At 43.7% G+C, this 20,938-nt stretch overlaps 1 protein-coding gene across 4 annotated transcripts; it reads left to right on the top strand.

The window, feature by feature from the left end:
* The first annotated feature begins 346 nt into the window (after positions 1 to 346).
* Positions 347 to 19,132, top strand: LOC106584788 (serine/arginine-rich splicing factor 7). Of its 4 annotated transcripts, none has more exons than XM_014170384.2 (8): positions 347 to 586; positions 2,477 to 2,657; positions 3,008 to 3,184; positions 4,290 to 4,358; positions 13,027 to 13,098; positions 13,251 to 13,304; positions 18,189 to 18,209; positions 18,774 to 19,132. In XM_014170384.2, exons 1-8 carry the CDS (start codon positions 559 to 561, stop codon positions 18,826 to 18,828), a joined length of 657 nt encoding a protein of 218 aa, XP_014025859.2. In that variant the 5' UTR covers positions 347 to 558; the 3' UTR covers positions 18,829 to 19,132. The 4 variants fall into 4 exon arrangements, with proteins under 4 accessions (XP_014025859.2, XP_045561293.1, XP_014025866.2 ...); XM_045705337.1 differs by having other exon boundaries at positions 18,189 to 18,350; positions 18,774 to 19,039; XM_014170391.2 differs by lacking the exon at positions 18,189 to 18,209.
* Positions 19,133 to 20,938: the final 1,806 nt, after the last annotated feature.

Below are 20,938 nucleotides of genomic sequence, written 5' to 3'. Positions count from 1 at the left end.
ATGCTAACAACATGTGCAGAAGTAATAGCGAATTTCAATGGAGGCTGCTTGCTAAATATGCTAACAAGCGAAACCAATTCATAGAGTCATAGTGGACAGAACAAGCAAGGTGGGCAGAGCCAAGAACGAGCTAGCCTAACCCAACCATGATGTTGCTGTCACTTTGACCTCTTTCTAGACACATCTACGCCACTCCAGTGGCTTCAATTGACGCCACATGTCCATGACTGTTTCAATATACTGACCGAGAATAATCTACACTGGATTTTAATCTTCAAATCAGGTCCTAGAGCTAGCTAGCTGGATTGAGCCTGTGATTGAATTTGTCCGACGGTCAAATGTGTCGTTGTAAACAGTGATACAATTCCAAAGGATTCCAGCCCGAATAATTAAATACCTAATACTGTACTGTGTGATTCATGGTATGAAATATGAGTGATTTAGCATTTTATTGTATTGCAAGAGTACATTTTGTGAGCGGTCCTGTCTGACCGTCCTCTCAGGAGAATGAGTTTGACACACGCATGCGCAGATTGATTGTAAAGCGGGCCTTGAATCATGTCGAGACACGGTCGAAACGGAGGAGGTAAACTAAATAGCATAACGGATTTTAACATCACAAAATAATGCACAGAAGGCTAACCTAACGCATGTTCAGTAGTAGACAAAATATATATTGACGTCAAACTCCGTATTCGTGAAGATAATCTCATGCTTGGTTAACTAGCTAGCTACATTAGGCGTATTTAGCTTTCCCAGCACACCCGATTCGCTAATCAATTGCTTTATTATGTAGGTATTTTTCGCTCGAAATGTTTTAATGGGGGCAATCTGTAGTTGCTACATCCATTTGAGGACCTATAAATGAATGAAATGTGCCCATTGTTGAATTGATTCTTGAAGAATTTAAAGGTGCAATATGCAGATCGCTGCGCAATTTCCTGTTTGCTAAAATTCTAATAATTTACTTAATTTCAGTTTGTGACAAAACAAGCAGTCATTGTGTAGAGAACCATTGTACCATCTAAACCGCTGTGAAATATATTTTCCATAACAAAAAGTAACATATTGCAGCTTAAATGCCTCATGACCATAGTTCAACTGTTGTACCCCATCAGAACTCAAAATATAAGCATGTTTTACTCCAATGTTTGCCAACAATGTAAATGTTAACAAACACTAGATATAAAGCCTCAAAACATGGTTAAAACTATACATTTGATATCATAGATGGTCATTCCTTATATCCATTGCTCTATGGATTTGAGCTTGGTTACATTTCTCCATCCCCATCCCTCAGCTTTTTAACAAAACAGTGGCGGGGATCACTTTGTTTCAACTGCACTGTGATAGCTCTGGTTCACAGTCTGAGATTAATGCCATACATTTGTTTGGAAAATGTCCTCTCACAAGCCAGAATGTTGAATGACTTACTTAACAGGTTGTCTGTAAGAATATGAGACATATTCACAGGAAAGTATACTTCAATGAACTGGTAGTGTGTTCAGATTTCTATCACCTGAAGCATGCGCAGAGCCATGTAAACGTGCACGAGCAAGCGTCTCTTGTGCACATGCTTCAAGTGATCGAAATCTGAACACGCTACCAGGGCTTTGAAAAGTTTATGTAATTATACTTCCTGTCGATATAATGTTTCACATTCCTACCTGCAAAAGGACCAACCACAATGGACAACCGGTAAAGTGAGTAAAAATATAATTTCATCTGTGTCACAGCCGGCCGTGACCAGGAGACCCATGAGGCAGCGCACAATTATCCCAGCGTCGTCCGGGTTAGGGGAGGGTTTGGCCTGCCGGGATTTCGTTGTCCCATCGTGCTCTAGCAACTCCTTGTGGCGGGCCGGGTGGCTGTAAGCTGACCTCGGTCGCCAGTTGGACGGTGTTTCTTGGATATCACGAAATTGGGGAGAAAAAAGTGATAAAAGTACGTAAAACCAAAAAAATCATTTTATTCAACATTTTGGCTTGTAGAGGTCGTGAGAGGAAACTTTCCTGATCCAAACACATATTTCTGCCTGACGTATAATTCAATGCCGGGTCTTCAGGCTAAACTGCTTCAGGCTAAACTGCTTAAGGTTGATTTTTTTTGCCTAATTTATCACATTTTCAGGCTTCAAATATTTGCTCAAGTGTGATTTAAGTGATACGTAATTGCAGTAAATCACTACATGCAGCTCATTGTTATGTGGAAAAGCACACAATATTATGTTCATATGCCTGACACATAATTTAATTTAGACCATAGCATGAGGAACTGCCTCAGGCCAACTCTATGCTAATCGTTCACTGACCTAAATACATGGGATGCCTTGAGAGGACCGCATTTCAATGCAATTTCTACATTTCTGCAGTTACTTTTGATACTGAGCTTAGGGGAGTGGGAAATCAAAGTCCTCTCAGAACAGAATCAGTGAGTTGCAGCAGTGGTGGCACCTCTTTCTATTTTTCCTTTGCAGACGCTAAGGTTTACGTCGGTAACCTGGGCACTGGTGCAGGGAAAGGAGAGCTAGAGCGGGCGTTTGGGTATTATGGACCCTTGAGAACAGTGTGGATTGCTAGGAACCCACCAGGGTTTGCCTTTGTGGAGTTTGAAGACACCCGGGATGCAGAAGATGCGGTCCGTGGCCTTGACGGCAAGTAAGTGGTACCTCAAGACTCCAGACTTCGCCCCCAAGTTTAGCCTACTCTCCAAGACCTACAAGCTGAAAGGGCTCAGAGGGCACCAGTGTTGTTGACGTTTGCCAGTCAATAATGTAATTTGCTCTTTGCCAATATTGATGCATTTTATTGGTTTAGGGACATCTATCAGTAGACAGTAAGCAGGTAGCTGGTATGCTCTTGTTACTCATTTGCTGATATCCAGATGAATCACTTTAGGCATGTTCCTAAATGCTTGTTAAGCTTTAGATGGGTTTCCTCATGTCCTCTTTTTAAAGTAAACTATGCCATTGTGCAATTTGCTTAATGTTGAACTGACTGTCTTTCAGGTTAATTTCTGGATCTCGAGTTCGAGTTGAATTATCTACAGGGATGCCGCGGCGATCTCGGTACGAGCGTGCGCCCACCAACCGGCCCTTTGACTCCAACGACAAGTGCTATGAGTGTGGTGAGCGGGGGCACTATGCCTACGACTGCCACCGCTACAGTCGACGCAGGAGGAGCAGGTAAGCCTCCATAACCAATGCATCAGATTTAGCTTGTTTGGTCTTTTTTCTTATTTTGGTAGTTGTCGCTTATTTTTCATTGTCTTGATTTTTCAGTGTCTTATGTAGATAAAAAAAAAAAGTAAAGATGATTATTATACAATCTTGACAAACTGCCTGTGTCTAGGCTACCTGTTGTTGTTGCTACTTTTGTCTCCGTCTGTCACTTAATCCCTTTTAAAATATGGAAATACTTCTGAACTGTTATGTGGGATTTTTTTTGTTAACAACTCACCTGGTCAAAACATTTCAGGTTTCGTCGTTTGATTCAGAGTGTCACGATCCTTAACGATTTCATGAGGCATCTAGCAAATTCCACACTTTTGATCCTTCTATGACCATGGGGTTGATCGATCAGCCAGACCTCCCCTTCTCAAGCAACTGCCACATCTAGCTGCACCTTAAAGATTTCATAGAGGGCTGACAATGCACCAGATGATTTGGTTATCAATTTGGGCCTGGGGTTTTGTAAAGAGGACAACCTGGTAGACCATGGTCCCGTCTAGAAAAATCTCCTTGCATCTATCAAGTCTCAATCAAGCGATTTGGCTGTCAATACGACCATCATCATTAGAAATCGAAGAACACGACTAGATGCAGAGGTCGGCTGATAGATACTTCTAGATCGCCTAGATCTGCTCGAACCTTGGTCCAAAGTGGGTCAACCGGGCAAACTTGCAAGGTTTATTTCAAGTACCAATTAATGTGTTTTTATCTCCAATGTAATGTATGACTTGACAATAACATTCCTCTCTTCCACTCTTTACTAGAGAACTGAAAGGCCTGCTTTAAGCAGGATACGTTAGCTCCATGAACAGCTATGTCTATATAGTGACTCCTACTACCAGTACCATTGCACGTGTAATGTTAAATCTAATGTAATCCCCCCCTTTTTGTGTGTTGATTTGAGCCAGTGTCAGAGCGTCAGTGGACTTAGGGTGATTGTTGTTGTCAGTGGTCAGGTTAGAAATAAAAACAGACTAAGGCAGTCTTATGTGGGGCTTCGCGGGGCCTGCTCTGAACTGTCGTTCTTTCCCTCCCTCCCCCTCGTTTGGATGTGGTTTAGGTCCCGGTCTCACACCAGGTCCGGTGGGAGGAGGTACTCTCGCTCTCGCAGCCGGGATCGTGGCAGGAGGTGAGCGCTCTTATGTAAAGTCCTTTCTTGTTCCAAAGGCGCTGTTGTCCAACTTCCTCAATCATCGATGGAGTTCCTCAGGGGTCTATTCTTGGTCCTCTTTTTTCATAACACTTATGATGAAATAAAAATGATTGTACAGTGCGTTCGGAAAGTATTCAGACCCCTTGACATTTTCGACATTTTGGTACATTACAACCTTACTCGAAAATGAATATTTCAAAATAATAATCTCCCTCATCCATCTACACACAATACCCCATAGAGACAAAGCAAAAACAGGTTTTTAGAAATGTTGCAAATGTAAAAGAAATATATATATAAAATCATATTTACATAAATATTCAGACCCTTTACTCAGTACTTTGTTGAAGCACCTTTGGCAGCGATTACAGCCTCGAGTCTTCTTGGCTATGATGCTACAAGCTTGGCACACCTGTATTTGTGGAGTTTCTCGCATTCTTCTCTGCAGATCCTCTCAAGCTCTGTCAGGTTGGATGGGGAGCGTCACTGCACAGCTATTTTCAGGTCTCCAGAGATGTTTGATCGCGTTCAAGTGGTGCCTCTGGCTGAGCCACTCCTGCGTTGTCTTGGCTGTGTGCTTAGGGTCATTGTCCTATTGGAAGGTGAACCTTCGCCCCAGTCTTAAGGTCTTGAGTGCTCTGGAGCATATTTTCATCAATGATCTCTCTGTACTTTGTTCTGTTCATCTTTCCCTTGATCCTGACTAGTCTCCCAGTCCCGGCCGCTTAAAAACATCCCCAACAGCATGATGTTGCCACCACCTTGCTTCCCCGTAGGGATGAAGGCCTCATTGGTGGAGTGCTGCAGAGATGGTTGTCCTTCTGGAAGGTTTTCCCCATCTCCACAGCGAAACTTTGGAGCTTAGTCAGAGTGACCATTGGGTTCTTGGTCACCTCCCTGACCAAGGCCCTTCTCCCCGATTGCTCAGTGTGGCCGGCGGCCAGCTCTAAGAAGAGTTTGGTGGTTCCAAACTTCTTTCATTTAAGAATGATGGAGGCCACTGTGTTCTTGGGGACCTTCACTGCTGCAGAAGGTTTTTGGTACCCTTCCCCAGATTTGTGCCTTGACACAATCCTGTCTCGGAGCTCTACGGACAATTCCTTCGACCTCATGGCTTGGTTTTGGCTCTAACATGCACTGTCAACTGTGGAACCTTATATAGACAGATGGGTGCCTTTCCAAATCATGTCCAATCCATTGAATTTACCACAGGAGGACTCCAATCAAGTTGTAGGAACATCTCAAGGCTGATCAATGGAAGCAGAATATTTCAACAAAGGAGCTGATCGTGGACTTCAGCAGAGGGAGCACCCCATCCACATCGTCGGGACCGCAGTAGAAGGTGGAAAGCTTCAAGTTCCTCGGTGTACACATCACTGACAAACTGAAATGGTCCACCCACACAGACAGTGTGGTGAACAAGGCGCAGCAGCGCCTCTTCAACCTCAGGAGGCTGAAGAAATGTGGCTTTACACCTAAAACCCTCACAAACTTTTACAGATGCACAATTGAGAGCATCCTGTCGGGCTGGTTCACCGCCTGGTACGGCAACTGCACCACCCGCAACTGCAGGGCTCTCCAGAGGGTGGTACGGTTGCCCAACGCATCACCGGGGGCAAACTACCTGCCCTCCAGGACACCTACAGCACCCGATGTCACAGGAAGGCCAAAAATATCATCAAGGACAACAACCACCAGAGCCACTGCCTGCTCACCCCGCTATCATCCAGGAGGCGAGATCAGTACAGGTGCATCAAAGCTAGACCGAGAGACTGAAAAACAACTTCTATCTCAAGGCCATCAGATTGTTAAATAGCCATCACTAGCACATTAGAGGCTGCTGCCTATATACATAGACTTAAATCATCACTGGCCACTTTAATAATGGAACACTAGTCACTTTAATAATGTCTATATATTTTGTATTACTCATCTCATGTATATACTGTATTATATCCTATTCCACTATATCTTAGACTATACCGCTCTGACATTGCTCGCCCAAATATTTATATATTCTTAATTCCATTCCTTTAATTTAGATTTGTGTGTATTGTTGTGAAATTGTTAGGTCAGGGCTGCCCAACACTCTTCCTGGAGATCTACCATCCTGTGGGTTTTCAGTTCAACCTTAATACCCTGACTACACTGCTCGCGTGCGTGAGCGTTGCAAAATAAATGTAGAAATCTATATTATTCAATTATTGCGGCAACGTGCATCTGCGTTGCTAAGGGCTAAAATAGAAGTCAGTTCTATTTGTGACGCAGATCGCGCTGCAATTCCTGCCTCTCCCATCTTCTCATTGGTTTATAGAAGCAGATACCCACATTTACGTCATTTAGCGGACGCTCTTATCCTGAGCAACTTACAAATTGGTGCATTCACCTTATGATATCCATTGGAACAACCACTTTACAATAGTACATCTATATATTTTTTTGGGGGGAGGGTGGGGGGGGATTAGAAGGATTACTTTATCCTATCCCAGGTATTCCTTAAAGAGGTGGGGTTTCAGGTGTCTCCGGAAGGTGGTGATTGACTCCGCTGTCCTGGCGTCGTGAGGGAGCTTGTTCCACCATTGGGGTGCCAGAGCAGCGAACAGTTTTGACTAGGCTGAGCGGGAACTGTGCTTCCGCAGAGGTATGGAGGCGAGCAGGCCAGAGGTGGATGAACGCAGTGCCCTTCTTTGGGTGTAGGGACTGATCAGAGCCTGAAGGTATGGAGGTGCCGTTCCCCTCACAGCTCCGTAGGCAAGCACCATGGTCTTGTAGCAGATGCAAGCTTCAACTGGAAGCCAGTGGAGTGTGCGGAGGAGCGGGGTGACGTGAGAGAACTTGGGAAGGTTGAACACCAGACGGGCTGTGGGGTTCTGGATGAGTTGTAGGGGTTTAATGGCACAGGCAGGGAGCCCCGCCAACAGCGAGTTGCAGTAATCCAGACGGGAGATGACAAGTGCCTGGATTAGGACCTGCGCCGCTTCCTGTGTAAGGCAGGGTCATACTCTGCGAATGTTGTAGAGCATGAACCTACAGGATCGGGTCACCGCCTTGATGTTAGCGGAGAACGACAGGGTGTTGTCCAGGGTCACGCCAAGGCTCTTAGCACTCTGGGAGGAGGACACAATGGAGTTGTCAACCGTGATGGCGAGATCATGGAACGGGCAGTCCTTCCCCGGGAGGAAGAGCAGCTCCGTCTTGCCGAGGTTCAGCTTGAGGTGGTGATCCGTCATCCACACTGATATGTCTGCCAGACATGCAGAGATGCGATTCGCCACCTGGTTATCAGAAGGGGGGAAAGGAGAAGATTAATTGTGTGTCGTCTGCGTAGCAATGATAGGAGAGACCATGTGAGGGTATGACAGAGCCAAGTGACTTAGTGTATAGCGAGAATAGGAGAGGGCCTAGAACTGAGCCCTGGGGGACACCAGTGGTGAGAGCACGTGGTGCGGAGACGGATTCTCGCCACGCCACCTGGTAGGAGCGACCAATCCAAGAGTGTGCCGCGCCGGAGATGCCCAACTCGGAGAGGGTGGAGAGGATCTGATAGTTCACAGTATCAAAGGCAGCAGATAGGTCTAGAAGAATGAGAGCAGAGGAGAGAGAGTTAGCTTTAGCAGTGCGGAGAGCCTCCGTGACACAGAGAAGAGCAGTCTCAGTTGAATGACCAGTCTTGAAACCTGACTGATTTGGATCAAGAAGGTCATTCTGAGAGAGATAGCAAGAGAGCTGGCCAAGGACGGATGCTCAGAGTTTTTTGGAGAGAAAAGAAAGAAGGTATACTGGTCTGAAGTTGTTGACATCAGAGGGATCGAGTGTAGGTTTTTTGAGAAGGGGTGCAACTCTCGCTCTCTTGAAGACGGAAGGGACGTAGCCAGCGGTCAAGGATGAGTTGATGAGCGAGGTGAGGTAAAGGAGAAGATCTCCGGAAATGGTCTGGAGAAGAGAGGAGGGGATAGGGTCAAGCGGGCAGGTTGTTGGGCGGCCGGCCGTAACAAGTCGCAAGATTTCATCTGGAGAGAGAGGGGAGAAAGAGGTCAAAGCATAGGGTAGGGCAATATGAGCAGGACCAGCGGTGTCGTTTGACTTAACAAACGAGGATTGAATGTCGTCAACCTTCTTTTCAAAATGGTTGACGAAGTCATCCGCAGAGAGGGAGGAGGGGGGAGGGGGAAGAGGATTCAGGAGGGAGGAGAAGGTGGCAAAGAGCTTCCTAGGGTTAGAGGCAGATGCTTGGAATTTAGAGTGGTAGAAAATGGCTTTAGCAGCAGAAACAGAGGAAGAAAATGTGGAGAGAAGGGAGTGAAAAGATGCCAGGTCCGCAGGGAGGCTAGTTTTCCTCCATTTCCGCTCAGCTGCCCGGAGCCCTGTTCTGTGAGCTCGCAATGAGTCGTCAAGCCACGGAGCAGGAGGGGAGGACCGAGCCGGCCGGGAGGATAGGGGACATAGAGAGTCAAAGGATGCAGAAAGGGAGGAGAGGAGGGTTGAGGAGGCTGAATCAGGAGATTGGTTGGAGAAGGATTGAGCAGAGGGAAGAGATGATAGGATGGAAGAAGAGAGAGTAGCAGGAGAGAGAGAGAGCGAAGGTTGCGACGGCGCAATACCATCTGAGGAGGGGCAGAGTGAGTAGTGTTGGAGGAGAGCGAGAGGGAAAAGGATACAAGGTCGTGGTCGGAGACTTGGAGGGGAGTTGCAGTGAGATTAGTAGAAGAACAGCATCTAGTAAAGATGAGGTCAAGCGTATTGCCTGCCTTGTGAGTAGGGGGGGACGGTGAGAGGGTGAGGTCAAAAGAGGAGAGGAGTGGAAAGAAGGAGGCAGAGAGGAATGAGTCAAAGGTAGACGTGGGGAGGTTAAAGTCACCCAGAACTGTGAGAGGTGAGCCATCTTCAGGAAAGGAACTTATCAAGGCGTCAAGCTCATTGATGAACTGTCCAAGGGAACCTGGAGGGCGATAAATGATAAGGATGTTAAGCTTGAAAGGGCTGGTAACTGTGACAGCATGGAATTCAAATGAGGAGATAGACAGATGGGTCAGGGGAGAAAGAGAGAATGTCCACTTGGGAGAGATGAGGATTCCAGTGCCACCACCCCGCTGACCAGATGCTCTCGGGGTATACGAGAACACGTGGTCAGACGAGGAGAGAGCAGTAGGAGTAGCAGTGTTTTCTGTGGTAATCCATGTTTCCGTCAGCGCCAAGAAGTCGAGGGACTGGAAGGTAGCATAGGCTGAGATGAACTCTGCCTTGTTGGCCGCAGACCGGCAGTTCCAGAGGCTGCCGGAGACCTGGAACTCCACGTGGGTCGTGTGCGCTGGGACCACCAGGTTAGAGTGGCAGCGGCCATGCGGTGTGAAGCGTTTGTGTAGCCTGTGCAGAGAGGAGAGAACAGGGATAGACAGACACATAGTTGACAGGCTACAGGAGAGGCTACGCTAATGCAAAGGAGATTGGAATGAAAATTAACTGAACAACTGGGGAAGCGAGAGAGCCGGGCCTCCCTCACTAACCATTCACTGAAACACTCAAATATAACTTTTACAACTTCCACTTTAGAAATTATAATTGATGTAAACTACAGTGGTTCAATGTTTCCAGGAATAGGCTCAAACTTAGTTAACCTGTTAGGGCTAGGGGGCAGTTTTGGCACGGCTGGATAAAAAACGTACCCGATTTAATCTGGTTACCACTCCTACCCAGTAACTAGAATATGCATATACGTATTACATATGGATAGAAAACACCCTAAAGTTTCTAAAACTGTTTGAATGGTGTCTGTGAGTATAACAGAACTCATTTGGCAGGCAAAAACCTGACAAGGTTTCAGGCAGGAAGTGGCCTGTCTGACAAGGTGTCGTTCTTCTTGTCTCTGTTTATTGAAGAGTGAGGATCTTAGCTGTCCCGTGACACTTCCTACGGCTGCCATAGGGTCTCAGAAGGCGGCAAAAAGCGGAATCGTGGCTTTGCAGGCTCTGGCTGAAAAAAAGTAGCGCGTTTGGGTAGTGGCTGGTTACAGTACTGTGAGACTCAGGCTCGTGCCCGCGTCGACCGAAAGCTTTGTTTACTTTCCTCAGTTTAGCTAAATGGACATTCCCGGTCGGAATATTATCGTTTTTTTACGAGAAAAATGGCATAAAAATGGATTTTAAACAGCGGTTGACATGCTTCGAAGTACGGTAATGGAATATTTAGATTTTTTTTGTCACGAATTGCGCCATGCGCGCGACCCTGATTTACCATTTCAGATAGTGTCTGGGACGCACGAACAAAACGCCGCTATTCGGATATAACGATGGATTATTTTGGACCAAACCAACATTTGTTATTGAAGTAGCAGTCCTGGGAGTGCATTCTGACAAAGACAACAAAAGGTAATCAAACTTTTATAATAGTAAATATGATTATGGTGAGTGCTAAACTTGCCGGGTGTCTAAATAGCTAGCCCGTGATGCCTGGGCTATGTACTTAGAATATTGCAAAATGTGCTTTCACCAAAAAGCTATTTTAAAATCGGACATATCGAGTGCATAGAGGAGGTCTGTATCTATAATTCTTAAAATAATTGTTATGCTTTTTGTGAACGTTTATCGTGAGTAATTTAGTAAAATGTTAGCGAATTCCTCCGGAAGTTTGCGGGGGGTATGCTAGTTCTGAACGTCACATGCTAATGTAAAAAGCTGGTTTTTGATATAAATATGAACTTGATTGAACAAAACATGCATGTATTGTATAACATAATGTCCTAGGGTTGTCATCTGATGAAGATCATCAAAGGTTAGTACTGCATTTAGCTGTCTTCTGGGTTTTTGTGACATTATATGCTAGCTTGAAAAATGGGTGTCTGATTATTTCTGGCTTGGTACTCTGCTGACATAATCTAATGTTTTGCTTTCGTTGTAAAGCCTTTTTGAAATCGGACAGTGTGGTTAGATTAACGAGAGTCTTGTCTTTAAATAGCTGTAAAATAGTCATATGTTTGAGAAATTGAAGTAATAGGATTTTTAAGGTTTTGAAAATCGCGCCACAGGCTTCAAGTGGCTGTTACGTAGGTGGGACGAATTCGTCCCGCCTAGCCCATAGAGGCTAATTCAGCTAGATAACTTGGTACAGTATTCTTCCGTGAAGCCCACCCAGTGCACCGTATCCTATGACGCCGTAGCTAACTAGCATGCTAGCATCCATTAACACACGGTTAGCACCAATACTTGGTTACAACAAACTACCAATGGATCATTCGTGTCCGTGTCTAGTTCCTTTCATAACTCAGAAGTAATTAAACGTTGGCTAGCAAGTGCAAGCTAGCTAGCTAAATTGCCATAATTGTTTAATGCTTTTTGACCTGTCCCCAAATTAATGTCATTGGTTGAGTTTGTTTTGATATTTTAACCTGCGTGTCGTGATCACGTTTGCACGAAATAAATGTATGCACGATGGCGCACACGCGCAGCCGGTTTGGGTTCCGTGTAATTTAACACACCTGGTTCTACTTATTAGCTGCTCAAGAAGACCTTAACTAGCTGAATCAGATAAGCTAAATTAGTTTTGGACTGAAAACCTACAGGACAGTAGATCACCAGGAAGAGGGTTGGGCAGCCCTGTGTTAGATATTACTTGTTAGATATTACCGCACTGTTGGAGCTAGAAACACAAGCATTTCGCTACACCTGCAATAACATCTGTTAAACACGTGTATGTGACAAATACAATTGGATTTTATTTATTTACCTGAGTTCAATTTCGAGTCTCATAGCAAAGGGTCTGAATACTTATGTAAATATGTTTTTATATATAATTTTGGCAATTTCTAAAAACCTGTTTTCGCTTTGTCATTATGGGGTATTGTGTTGATGAGGAAAATGTTTTATTTCATTTTTTTTTTTTAAATAAGGCTGTAACGAAACAATGTGGGAAATTGGAAGGGGTCTGAATACTTTCCAAATGCACTGTATATACACTGAGTGTACAAAACATTAGGGACATTTTCCTAATATTCTGTTGCACCCCCTTTTGCCCTTAGAACAGCCTCAATTCGTCAGGGCATGGCGTCTACAAGGTGTCAAGTGTTCCACAGGGATGCTGGGCCATGTTGATTCCAGTGTTTCCCATGGTTGTGTCAAGTTCTCTGGATGTCCTTTGGGTGGTGGATCCCCCCTTCATCTCTACACTGATTTGAAGTGGATTTAACAAGTGACATCAATAAGGGATCATAGCTTTCACCTGGTCAGCCTGTCACGGTTCTCCAACCCTGTTCCTGGAGAGCTACCTTCCTGTAGGTTTTTGCTCCAACCCCAGTTGTAACTAACCTGATTCAGCTGCTCAACCAGCTAATTATTAGAATCAGGTGTGCTAGATTAGGGTTGGAGTGAAAACCTACAGGACGGTAGCTCTCCAGGAACAGGGGTTGAAGAGCCCTGTGTTGTCATGGAAAGAGCAGGTGTTCCTAATGTTTTGTACACTCAGTGTAGAGTAAATTGTCATTACACTGTTATGCTTTACACAACTCCATATACATACATACATTCACCACATAAACATGTACAGATTTCTATGTGTTACGGTAGTACGATCGAGTAGTTGATCAGGAATGGAAATGCAGAGTTTACCAGGTCTGAATGTATGTTAGCTAACAGCTTTGATGTCTGTGTTCTAGATCAAGATCCTTCTCTCCACGCCGCTCTCGTTCTCCTAGAAGATCTAGAGCCCTTACCCCCAAGAGATCAAGGTAAATTGTAGAAAAATTGACTTGCTTGCATTATTTAAAGATCCCACATTGTGTATAAATAAATTAAGGTTAAATAAATATAAAAATAACATTTGTTCTCTTATTTATTAAATGATGGGTGTTGATACTTTTCCCCCCTCATTTCTTTTTAGATCTCGATCAAAGTACAGATCAAGGTCTAGGTCACTTTCTCGTGCAAAGACCAGGTGAGAAATAACTATTATAGCTCTGATCAGCGTTTCGTTGCTGTTGTCAACAATGCAGCTACATAAATTGAGTAATTAACACTTAATGCAGCAGTTTGTGTCAATCCCCAAAGATTACCGCAACAAAATGCAATTTTGTGTTGGTGTTGACCGTTTCGGGCATTACAATTTAGACATTTGTCCCCTTGATATATTACGTGACTGACTTAAGAGACTAAAGCAGGTGTCAAACTCATTCTATGGAGGGCATGGTGTCTGTGGGTTTTCCCTTTTTAAATGAAGAGAGAGACAAACCAGGTGAGGAGAGTTCCTTACTACATTGAACAAAAATGTGAACATAAGTGTTTGTCCCATGTTTCATGAGCTGAAATAAAAGATCCCAGAAATGTTACACAAAAAGCTTATTTCTCTCAAATTTAGTGCACAAATTTGTTTACATTCCTGTTAGTGAGCATTAATAGTTTGCCAAGATAATCCATCCACCTGACAGATGTGGCATATCAAGAACCGGATTAAACGGAAAGGGAGACAAATATATCTTTGCTTTCCATTTATTACTTAAAGAACACTTAAAGCAAGGAACTTTTCAATGTTTAAATAAAATATTAAAATAAAATATTCAATACTTAATTGTTAAATTAAAATGCAATATCAGGCATGATACCTTCTTCCTTTTGTTAGGTTCATATTTTTGATAGTAAATGACTCACGGACACTAGAGAATCTTAACCAAGTTTAATTCTTCCCAAAGGTTCTGTATAGCTGTATTCAGACAGCAAGACATTTCTCACCATCACAGTTATATACATCCCACTTAAGACACTCCTCCTTCTCTCCAATCCTCTCCAAAAAGGTAACAGGATACCAAACCCTTATTAATCCCTTAAGGGGATCTGACCTCACCTTCTGACCTTACATAATCCACAGATGTCCATCTGTCTTTCCTGTATCAACACGGTGCTCTCCTCCCGTCCCCAACACATTCCAAAGCCACTTTGTCTTTCTACAGATCTCACTCCTTAATATACTATGCGTCTAATCTATCATGTCTTTAACATCTCAATGTTCAAAATGTCGAATCCAACGCTTTGAACAATAGTGAATGAAAAAATTGCCTGTCCACATCATCAAAAGAAAGTTAAGAAAGAAAGCAAAGCAGACCTGAGCTTATAACTTCAAATTATTTTTCAAAAAGATGAGGATGTCTACATTGTCTACATTTGCAGTCACTATTACCCTTGCCGTGGAGAACACCCTCTCGCTAGGAACTAAAGTGCCAGGCACAGCCAGGTAGTGTCTTGCCATCATGGCAATGTGAGGGTATTTACACTCATTGCTTTTCCACCATGTCAGTGGATCACCATCCACTGGAATGCCACTTGTTGCTTGTAGGATGCCTCCTCCTCTTTGATGGTGTTGGCAAACGTCTTGCCTGTGTCCTTGCTCGCAAAGGTCTCCCCGAAAAGCTCCTTCATGGCCAAATGATTTTGTGGAGGAGATGCCTCTGAGTCTGCTCCTGTCAGCTCTGTGGCTTGACCCTGCAGAAAAAATGACTTGATCTATTAAACAAATTATTTATTTTCGTATTTCATAGAACTGTAATTGTCAATAACATTTAATAAAAGCCATTATTATACCAAATCAAAAATGGATGATTCTAATAGCATAGACTAAGATTAGACTGCAGTATATTTATTATTTAAGTAATTCACCCTTATTTTTACTTTTACCTCTTCAGTGGCCACAATCTCAGTGGTGAGATCACTGTATGTCCTCCGGGGTAGGGCAGGGTCTAGGTGAGACAGGGACTTGAACCTTGCATCCAGTGCAGTAGATCTATGAAGGTAGTCCTATACATTAGGGGGGTATCTGGGGTTCAGGTCCTCTCTAAAGGCAGCCTTGACATCTCTTGTGATGGTGCTCTTTTCCTCACTTGGGGCCATGGATTGTAGAATCCTTGTTTTTTCAGAGGTAGGATCATGGACACAAACAGTGCCGTTTCAGTGCTCAATTTTGATATTTTCCTGTTCATAAAGATCTGGTACGATCTTCATACTGAAGTGGTTGTGCGAGTGGATTTCGTAGCATGGCTCAAGCACTTTCACCATATTTTTAAACCCTTTGTTTTCCACAACAGAGTATGGCCTCATGTCTGCAGCGATACGCATCCCAATAGATTTGGTGATGGCTTTAGCCCGGTCTGATTCTGCAGAAAAGGGCTGCTTAAATGCCGCGGTGAGAAGTTGTTGTCTCTTGACTGAGTTGGCTCCCGTCACTGACACACCAGGGTGATGACGCTTTAAATGTGTGGCCATGCTCGATGTATTTCCATGATCATACGGCTTTCTTGTGGCACAATGCCTACACAACGTAATGGTGTTGTCCACCACCCTTCTTCCGTCATCATATTTGACAGGGAAGCCAAAATGCTCCCATACATGAGACTTAAATGAAGCGGAAGGCATTTCCAGTTCTTCAGTTCCTCCGCTAGACATGGCTGTCACTGCTCTTTTTTCTTTGCTTTTTGCAACGCGAGCATCCAGGCTTGATTCGTTGGGATTCAACATGCCCCATTCACATGAACAGTACACACAACTGCTTTAAAAAAAAAAAATCAAATCAACCTTCAGAGTAAAACAGCACGCATTTCTCTTTATCTTTTCACTGCATCTCTGCATCGAGATTTAGGGAATTATTACTTTAAAAAATAACAGCGGCAGTTAAACTGTATTTCACACTATAATGGTTAAACTTTGCAATTGATCCGCGGTTCACATGCATGCCGAACTGTGGGGGGTGATCCGTATGGATCACGGATCAACTATGGTCCATTACACCACTAATCATTACACAGGTGCACCTTGTGCTGTGGACAATAAAAGGCCACTCTAAAATGTGCAGTTTTGTCACACAACACAATGCCACAGATATCTCAAATTTTGAGGGAGCGTGCAATTGGCATGCTGACTTCAGGAATGTTCACCAGAGCTGTTCCCAGAGAATTGAATGTTCATTTTTCTACCATAAGCCGTCTCCAACGTTGTTTAAGAGAATTTGGCAGTAGGTCCAACCGGCCTCACAGCCGCAGACCACGTGTAACCAGGCCAGCCCAGAAAGTCCACATCTGGCTTCTTCACTTGCGGGATCATCTGAGACCAGCCACCCAGACAGCTGATTAAACTGTGGGTTTGCACAACCAAAGAATTTCTGCACAAACTGTCACAAACTGTCTTAGAGAAGCTCATCTGCATGCAATTTGGTGTCGTAAACCAACTTCAGTGGGCAAATGCTCACCTTCAAAGGTTATGGTATGGGCAGGCATAAGCTATGGACAAGGGACACAATTGCATTTTATTGATGGCAATTTGAATACACAGAGATACCGTGATGAGATCCTGAGGCCCATTGTCGTGCCATTCATCCACCACCATTACCTCATATTTCAGTATGATAATGCACGGCCCCATGTTTGGGATGCTCTGGATCGACGTGTACAACAGCGTGTTCCAGTTCCCGCCAATATCCAGCAACTTTGCACAGCCATTGAGGTGTGTGACAATATTCCACAGGCCACCTTTTTATTTTTTTTAAGATATCTGTGACCAAGTGATGCATATCTGTATTCCCATATGAAATCCATAGATTAGATTAGGAAATCCATAGATGAGTTTATTTCAATTTACTGATTTTCTTATATGAACTGTAACTCAGTAAAATCTTTGAAATTGTTTCATATTGATTTATATTTTTGTTCAGTGTAATTAGTGACTTATTTCATCAATCATATACAAGGGAAGAGCGAAACCCCGCAGATACTCGGCTCTCCGTGGATTGAGTTGAAGTGAGGGCTAAAGCCTTGTTCACACTGCAGGCCTTAATGCTCAAATCAGTTTTGTTTTTCAAATGCGTTTTGTAATAGTGACTGTCGTACTTGTGACCACATCGTACTTGCCCTTTGTGCTGTTGTCTGTGCCCAATAATGTTTGTACTATGTTTTGTGCTGCTACCATGTTGCTGCTTCCTCATGTTGTGTTACTACCATGCTGTGTTTTCATGTGTTGCTGCCATGCTGTTGTTGTCATCTTAGGTCTCTCTTTTTATGTAGTGTTGTGGTGTCTCTCTTGTCGTGATGTGTGTTTTGTCCAATATTTTATTTTTTAATCCCAGCCCCCGTCCCCACAGGAGACCTTTTGCCTTTTGGTAGGCCGTCATTGTGTATAAGAATTTGTTCTTAACTGACTTGCCTGGTTAAATAAAAATAAATGTGTGTGTTCCGACAGCAGTCATTTGCTGTCATGGCAACACTGGTTGTCATAGTAACAACAGGTGTGTGCACGGTGGTGTAGGCTGATTGGTGGTGGTGCTCGTGCTTCCCATCACTCAGAAGTTTTGTAGAAAGCTAATGTCACAACAATGCCTGCCATGGACGTTTCCCAGTTGCTTTGAATGTTCAAAATCATAGTGTAAGAACACTTTTTTAAAGCCTCAAATGATAAGATGATCCAACTTTCAAAGCTAGTCCTTTTTGGCTAGCCACTGCAGTCAACTAGCTAGCTAGGTAGCTGTTTAGCTTTCTAGCACATTCACTAATTTGTTTCTAAACAATTAACAAGCTAGTAAGCTACAATGTCATGTTCTTCTCAAACTGTCAACAGAGGAGCTTGAGGGCAAATAGACAAGTCACATGGCCAGCAATCAGATTGAAGGTGGTTTGAAATATGCCTTGAAATATCCGATTTCATGTAGCTTTTGAATGTTCATACTGCAGGAAAAGTAACAGAAGTGATCTTAAGGTGGAGATAAAAATTTTAAAAAATGACATACATGAAAAAGGGACACTTTAAATCTAAAGAATCTGAATGCCTTGTATGTTTACTTCTTCAGGTCTGGTTCCCCCACGAGGAGGTATGCAGAAGTATTGAGTCTGACCCCAATTTTCTTCCCACCATTCTCCTCTCTAAACGAGCTGTGGAACAGTTTGACAATGCATGATAAGCAGCAAAATGAGACAATGAAAATGTTGTCCATCCATACAGTTTAAACGGTGTAGGTGCATGATGGTTCATTAAGTCAGGCTACTTAAGCATTACAAATGAAAGGTAGACTCAGCAATAAATCAACAACAATTACATTCACATCTTTCAGTTCAATATGTGAAATATGTATTAAAAGGTTATTTGAATTGTATTCTTTAAATTCACCCAAATAATACATTTGCATGACAAACTTATATTAAATGCATGGTCCTTAAATACTTTGTTTGCTACCAGTTTCCATTGTCGAAGTCTTATAAGAATGAGCTCTAAAATTAAAATTATATTTGAAATCCCAGCTGTTCAAAATCTAAAGCTTCACCTCAAAAACTAAGGTGCATTTTTCCTCCCAGCTGAGGTAATGACTTTAACTTGGGTTTAATGCACAGCAAATAAATGAAGAGGGAAAACTCATTTCTCTTTTTCTCTCTTTCAGCCACTCTACCTCGAGGAGTCCTCGTCGAGGTGACAGCTCGGAGAGAGAGGACTGAACTTTGAAGTTTTTTTTCTTTATGTAAGCATCGCTTGTGACTAAGTTCTTTGTTAACCCATTGTATTATTTGAAAATATGTAGCTTGTTAATTTCCTCTTGAGGCATATTACTGACATTTCAAAAAGAAGCAATGGGGACCCAGTTTGGAATGCTTTTGTGTTTGTGTTTTAGAAATAGTTGTTGGTTAATAAAGTATATTTGATTTAAAACTGTTTGGTGGTGTGTTGTCCATCTGGGCACAGTTGGTCTGTATATAGCACAACTCAATGAAATGGTTGATAAATAAAAGGTTTTTGATTGAGTGATTGTGTTAACTCCACCTATAGAGGGCAATGTTGCACTTGCGAAATGTGCTCTTCGAATTTTGAACTCAGGATCATAGCACACTGTTCTTGTCTTATCCTTGATACCAAACGGCTACTAAACTCAGCAAGAAAAGAAACATCCCTTTTTCAGGACCCTGTCTTTCAAAGATAATTCGTAAAAATCCAAATAACTTCACAGATCTTCATTGTAAAGGGTTTAAACACTGTTTGCCATGCTTGTTCAATGAACCATAAACAATTAATGAACATGCACCTGTGGAACGGTCATTAAGACACTAACAGCTTACAGATGGTAGGCAATTAAGGTCACAGTTATGAAAACTTAGGACACTAAAGAGGCCTTTTTACTGACTCTGAAAAACACCAAAAGAAAGATGCCCAGGGTCCCTGCTCATCTGCGTGAACGTGCCTTAGGCATGCATGCAAGGCATGCTGCAAGGAGGCATGAGGACTGCAGATGTGGCCAGGGCAATAAATTGCAATGTCCGTACTGTGAGATGCCTAAGACTGCGCTACAGGGAGACAGGACGGACAGCTGATCGTCCTCGCAGTAGCAGACCACGTGTAACAACACCTGCACAGGATCGGTACATCCGAACATCACACCTGAGGGACAGGTACAGGATGCCAACAACAACTGCCTGAGTTACACCAGGAATGCACAATCCCTCCATCAGTGCTCAGACTGTCCGCAATAGGCTGGAGGCTGGACTGAGGACTTGTAGGCCTGTTGTAAGGCAGGTCCTCACCAGACATCACCGGCAACAACGTTGCCTATGGGCACAAACCCACCGTCGCTGGACCAGACAGGACTGGCAAAAAGTGCTCTTCACTGACGAGTCGCGGTTATGTCTCACCAGGGGTGATGGTCGGATTCGCGTTTATCGTCGAAGGAATGAGCGTTACACCGAGGCCTGTACTCTGGAGCGGGATCGATTTGGAGGTGGAGGGTCCGTCATGGTCTGGGGCGGTGTGTCACAGCATCATCGGACTGAGCTTGTTGTCATTGCAGGCAATCTCAACACTGTGCGTTACAGGGAAGACATCCTCCTCCCTCATGTGGTACCCTTCCTGCAGGCTCATCCTGACATGACCCTCCAGCATGACAATGCCACCAGCCATACTGCTCGATCTGTGCGTGATTTCCTGCAAGACAGGAATGTCAGTGTTCTGCCATGGCCAGCGAAGAGCCCGGAACTCAATCCCATTGAGCACGTCTGGGACCTGTTGGATCGGAGGGTGAGAGCTAGGGCCATTTCCCCCAGAAATGTCCGGGAACTTGCAGGTGCCTTGGTGGCAACTGGCAAATCTGGTGCAGTCCACGAGGAGGAGATGCACTGCTGTACTTAGTATCTGGTGTGGCAACCAGCTGCATTGACTTTTACTTTTGATTTTGACCCTCCCTTTGTTCAGGGACACATTATTCCAATTCAGTTAGTCACATGTCTGTGGAACTTGTTCAGTTTATGTCTCAGTTGTTGAATCTTGTTATGTTCATACAAATATTTACACAAGTTAAGTTTGCTGAAAATAAACGCAGTTAACAGTGAGAGGACGTTTCTTTTTTTGCTGAGTTTATTACTACTACTTCTAATTTAAGCTCTTGCCTCTACAAATGTGTAGGTTGATATTTTACTTCAGACGTGACCTACTTGTGTGTATGGACTGACATGTATGTGTATCTGATATTTGCACACCAGTGACGGTCAGTGCTGTTTAAGATGAGGGAGGACACTTTTTTTTTCAGGAGCATGGCCTTATTTCTATTACAGCATATTGGAT

Source organism: Salmo salar, chromosome ssa02 (assembly GCF_905237065.1).
Source record: "Salmo salar chromosome ssa02, Ssal_v3.1, whole genome shotgun sequence".
Taxonomy (NCBI): domain Eukaryota; kingdom Metazoa; phylum Chordata; class Actinopteri; order Salmoniformes; family Salmonidae; genus Salmo; species Salmo salar.
This window is presented reverse-complemented; position numbering and strand designations above follow the sequence as displayed.

Excerpts from the sequence above, each read along its gene's own strand:
- LOC106584788 (XM_045705337.1), top strand. The coding sequence starts at position 559 with ATGTCGAGACACGGTCGAAACGGAGGAG. Across the intron at positions 2,658-3,007 it reads GTCCGTGGCCTTGACGGCAA|GTTAATTTCTGGATCTCGAG; the intron begins GTAAGTGGTACC and ends ACTGTCTTTCAG. Across the intron at positions 3,185-4,289 it reads AGTCGACGCAGGAGGAGCAG|GTCCCGGTCTCACACCAGGT; the intron begins GTAAGCCTCCAT and ends GATGTGGTTTAG.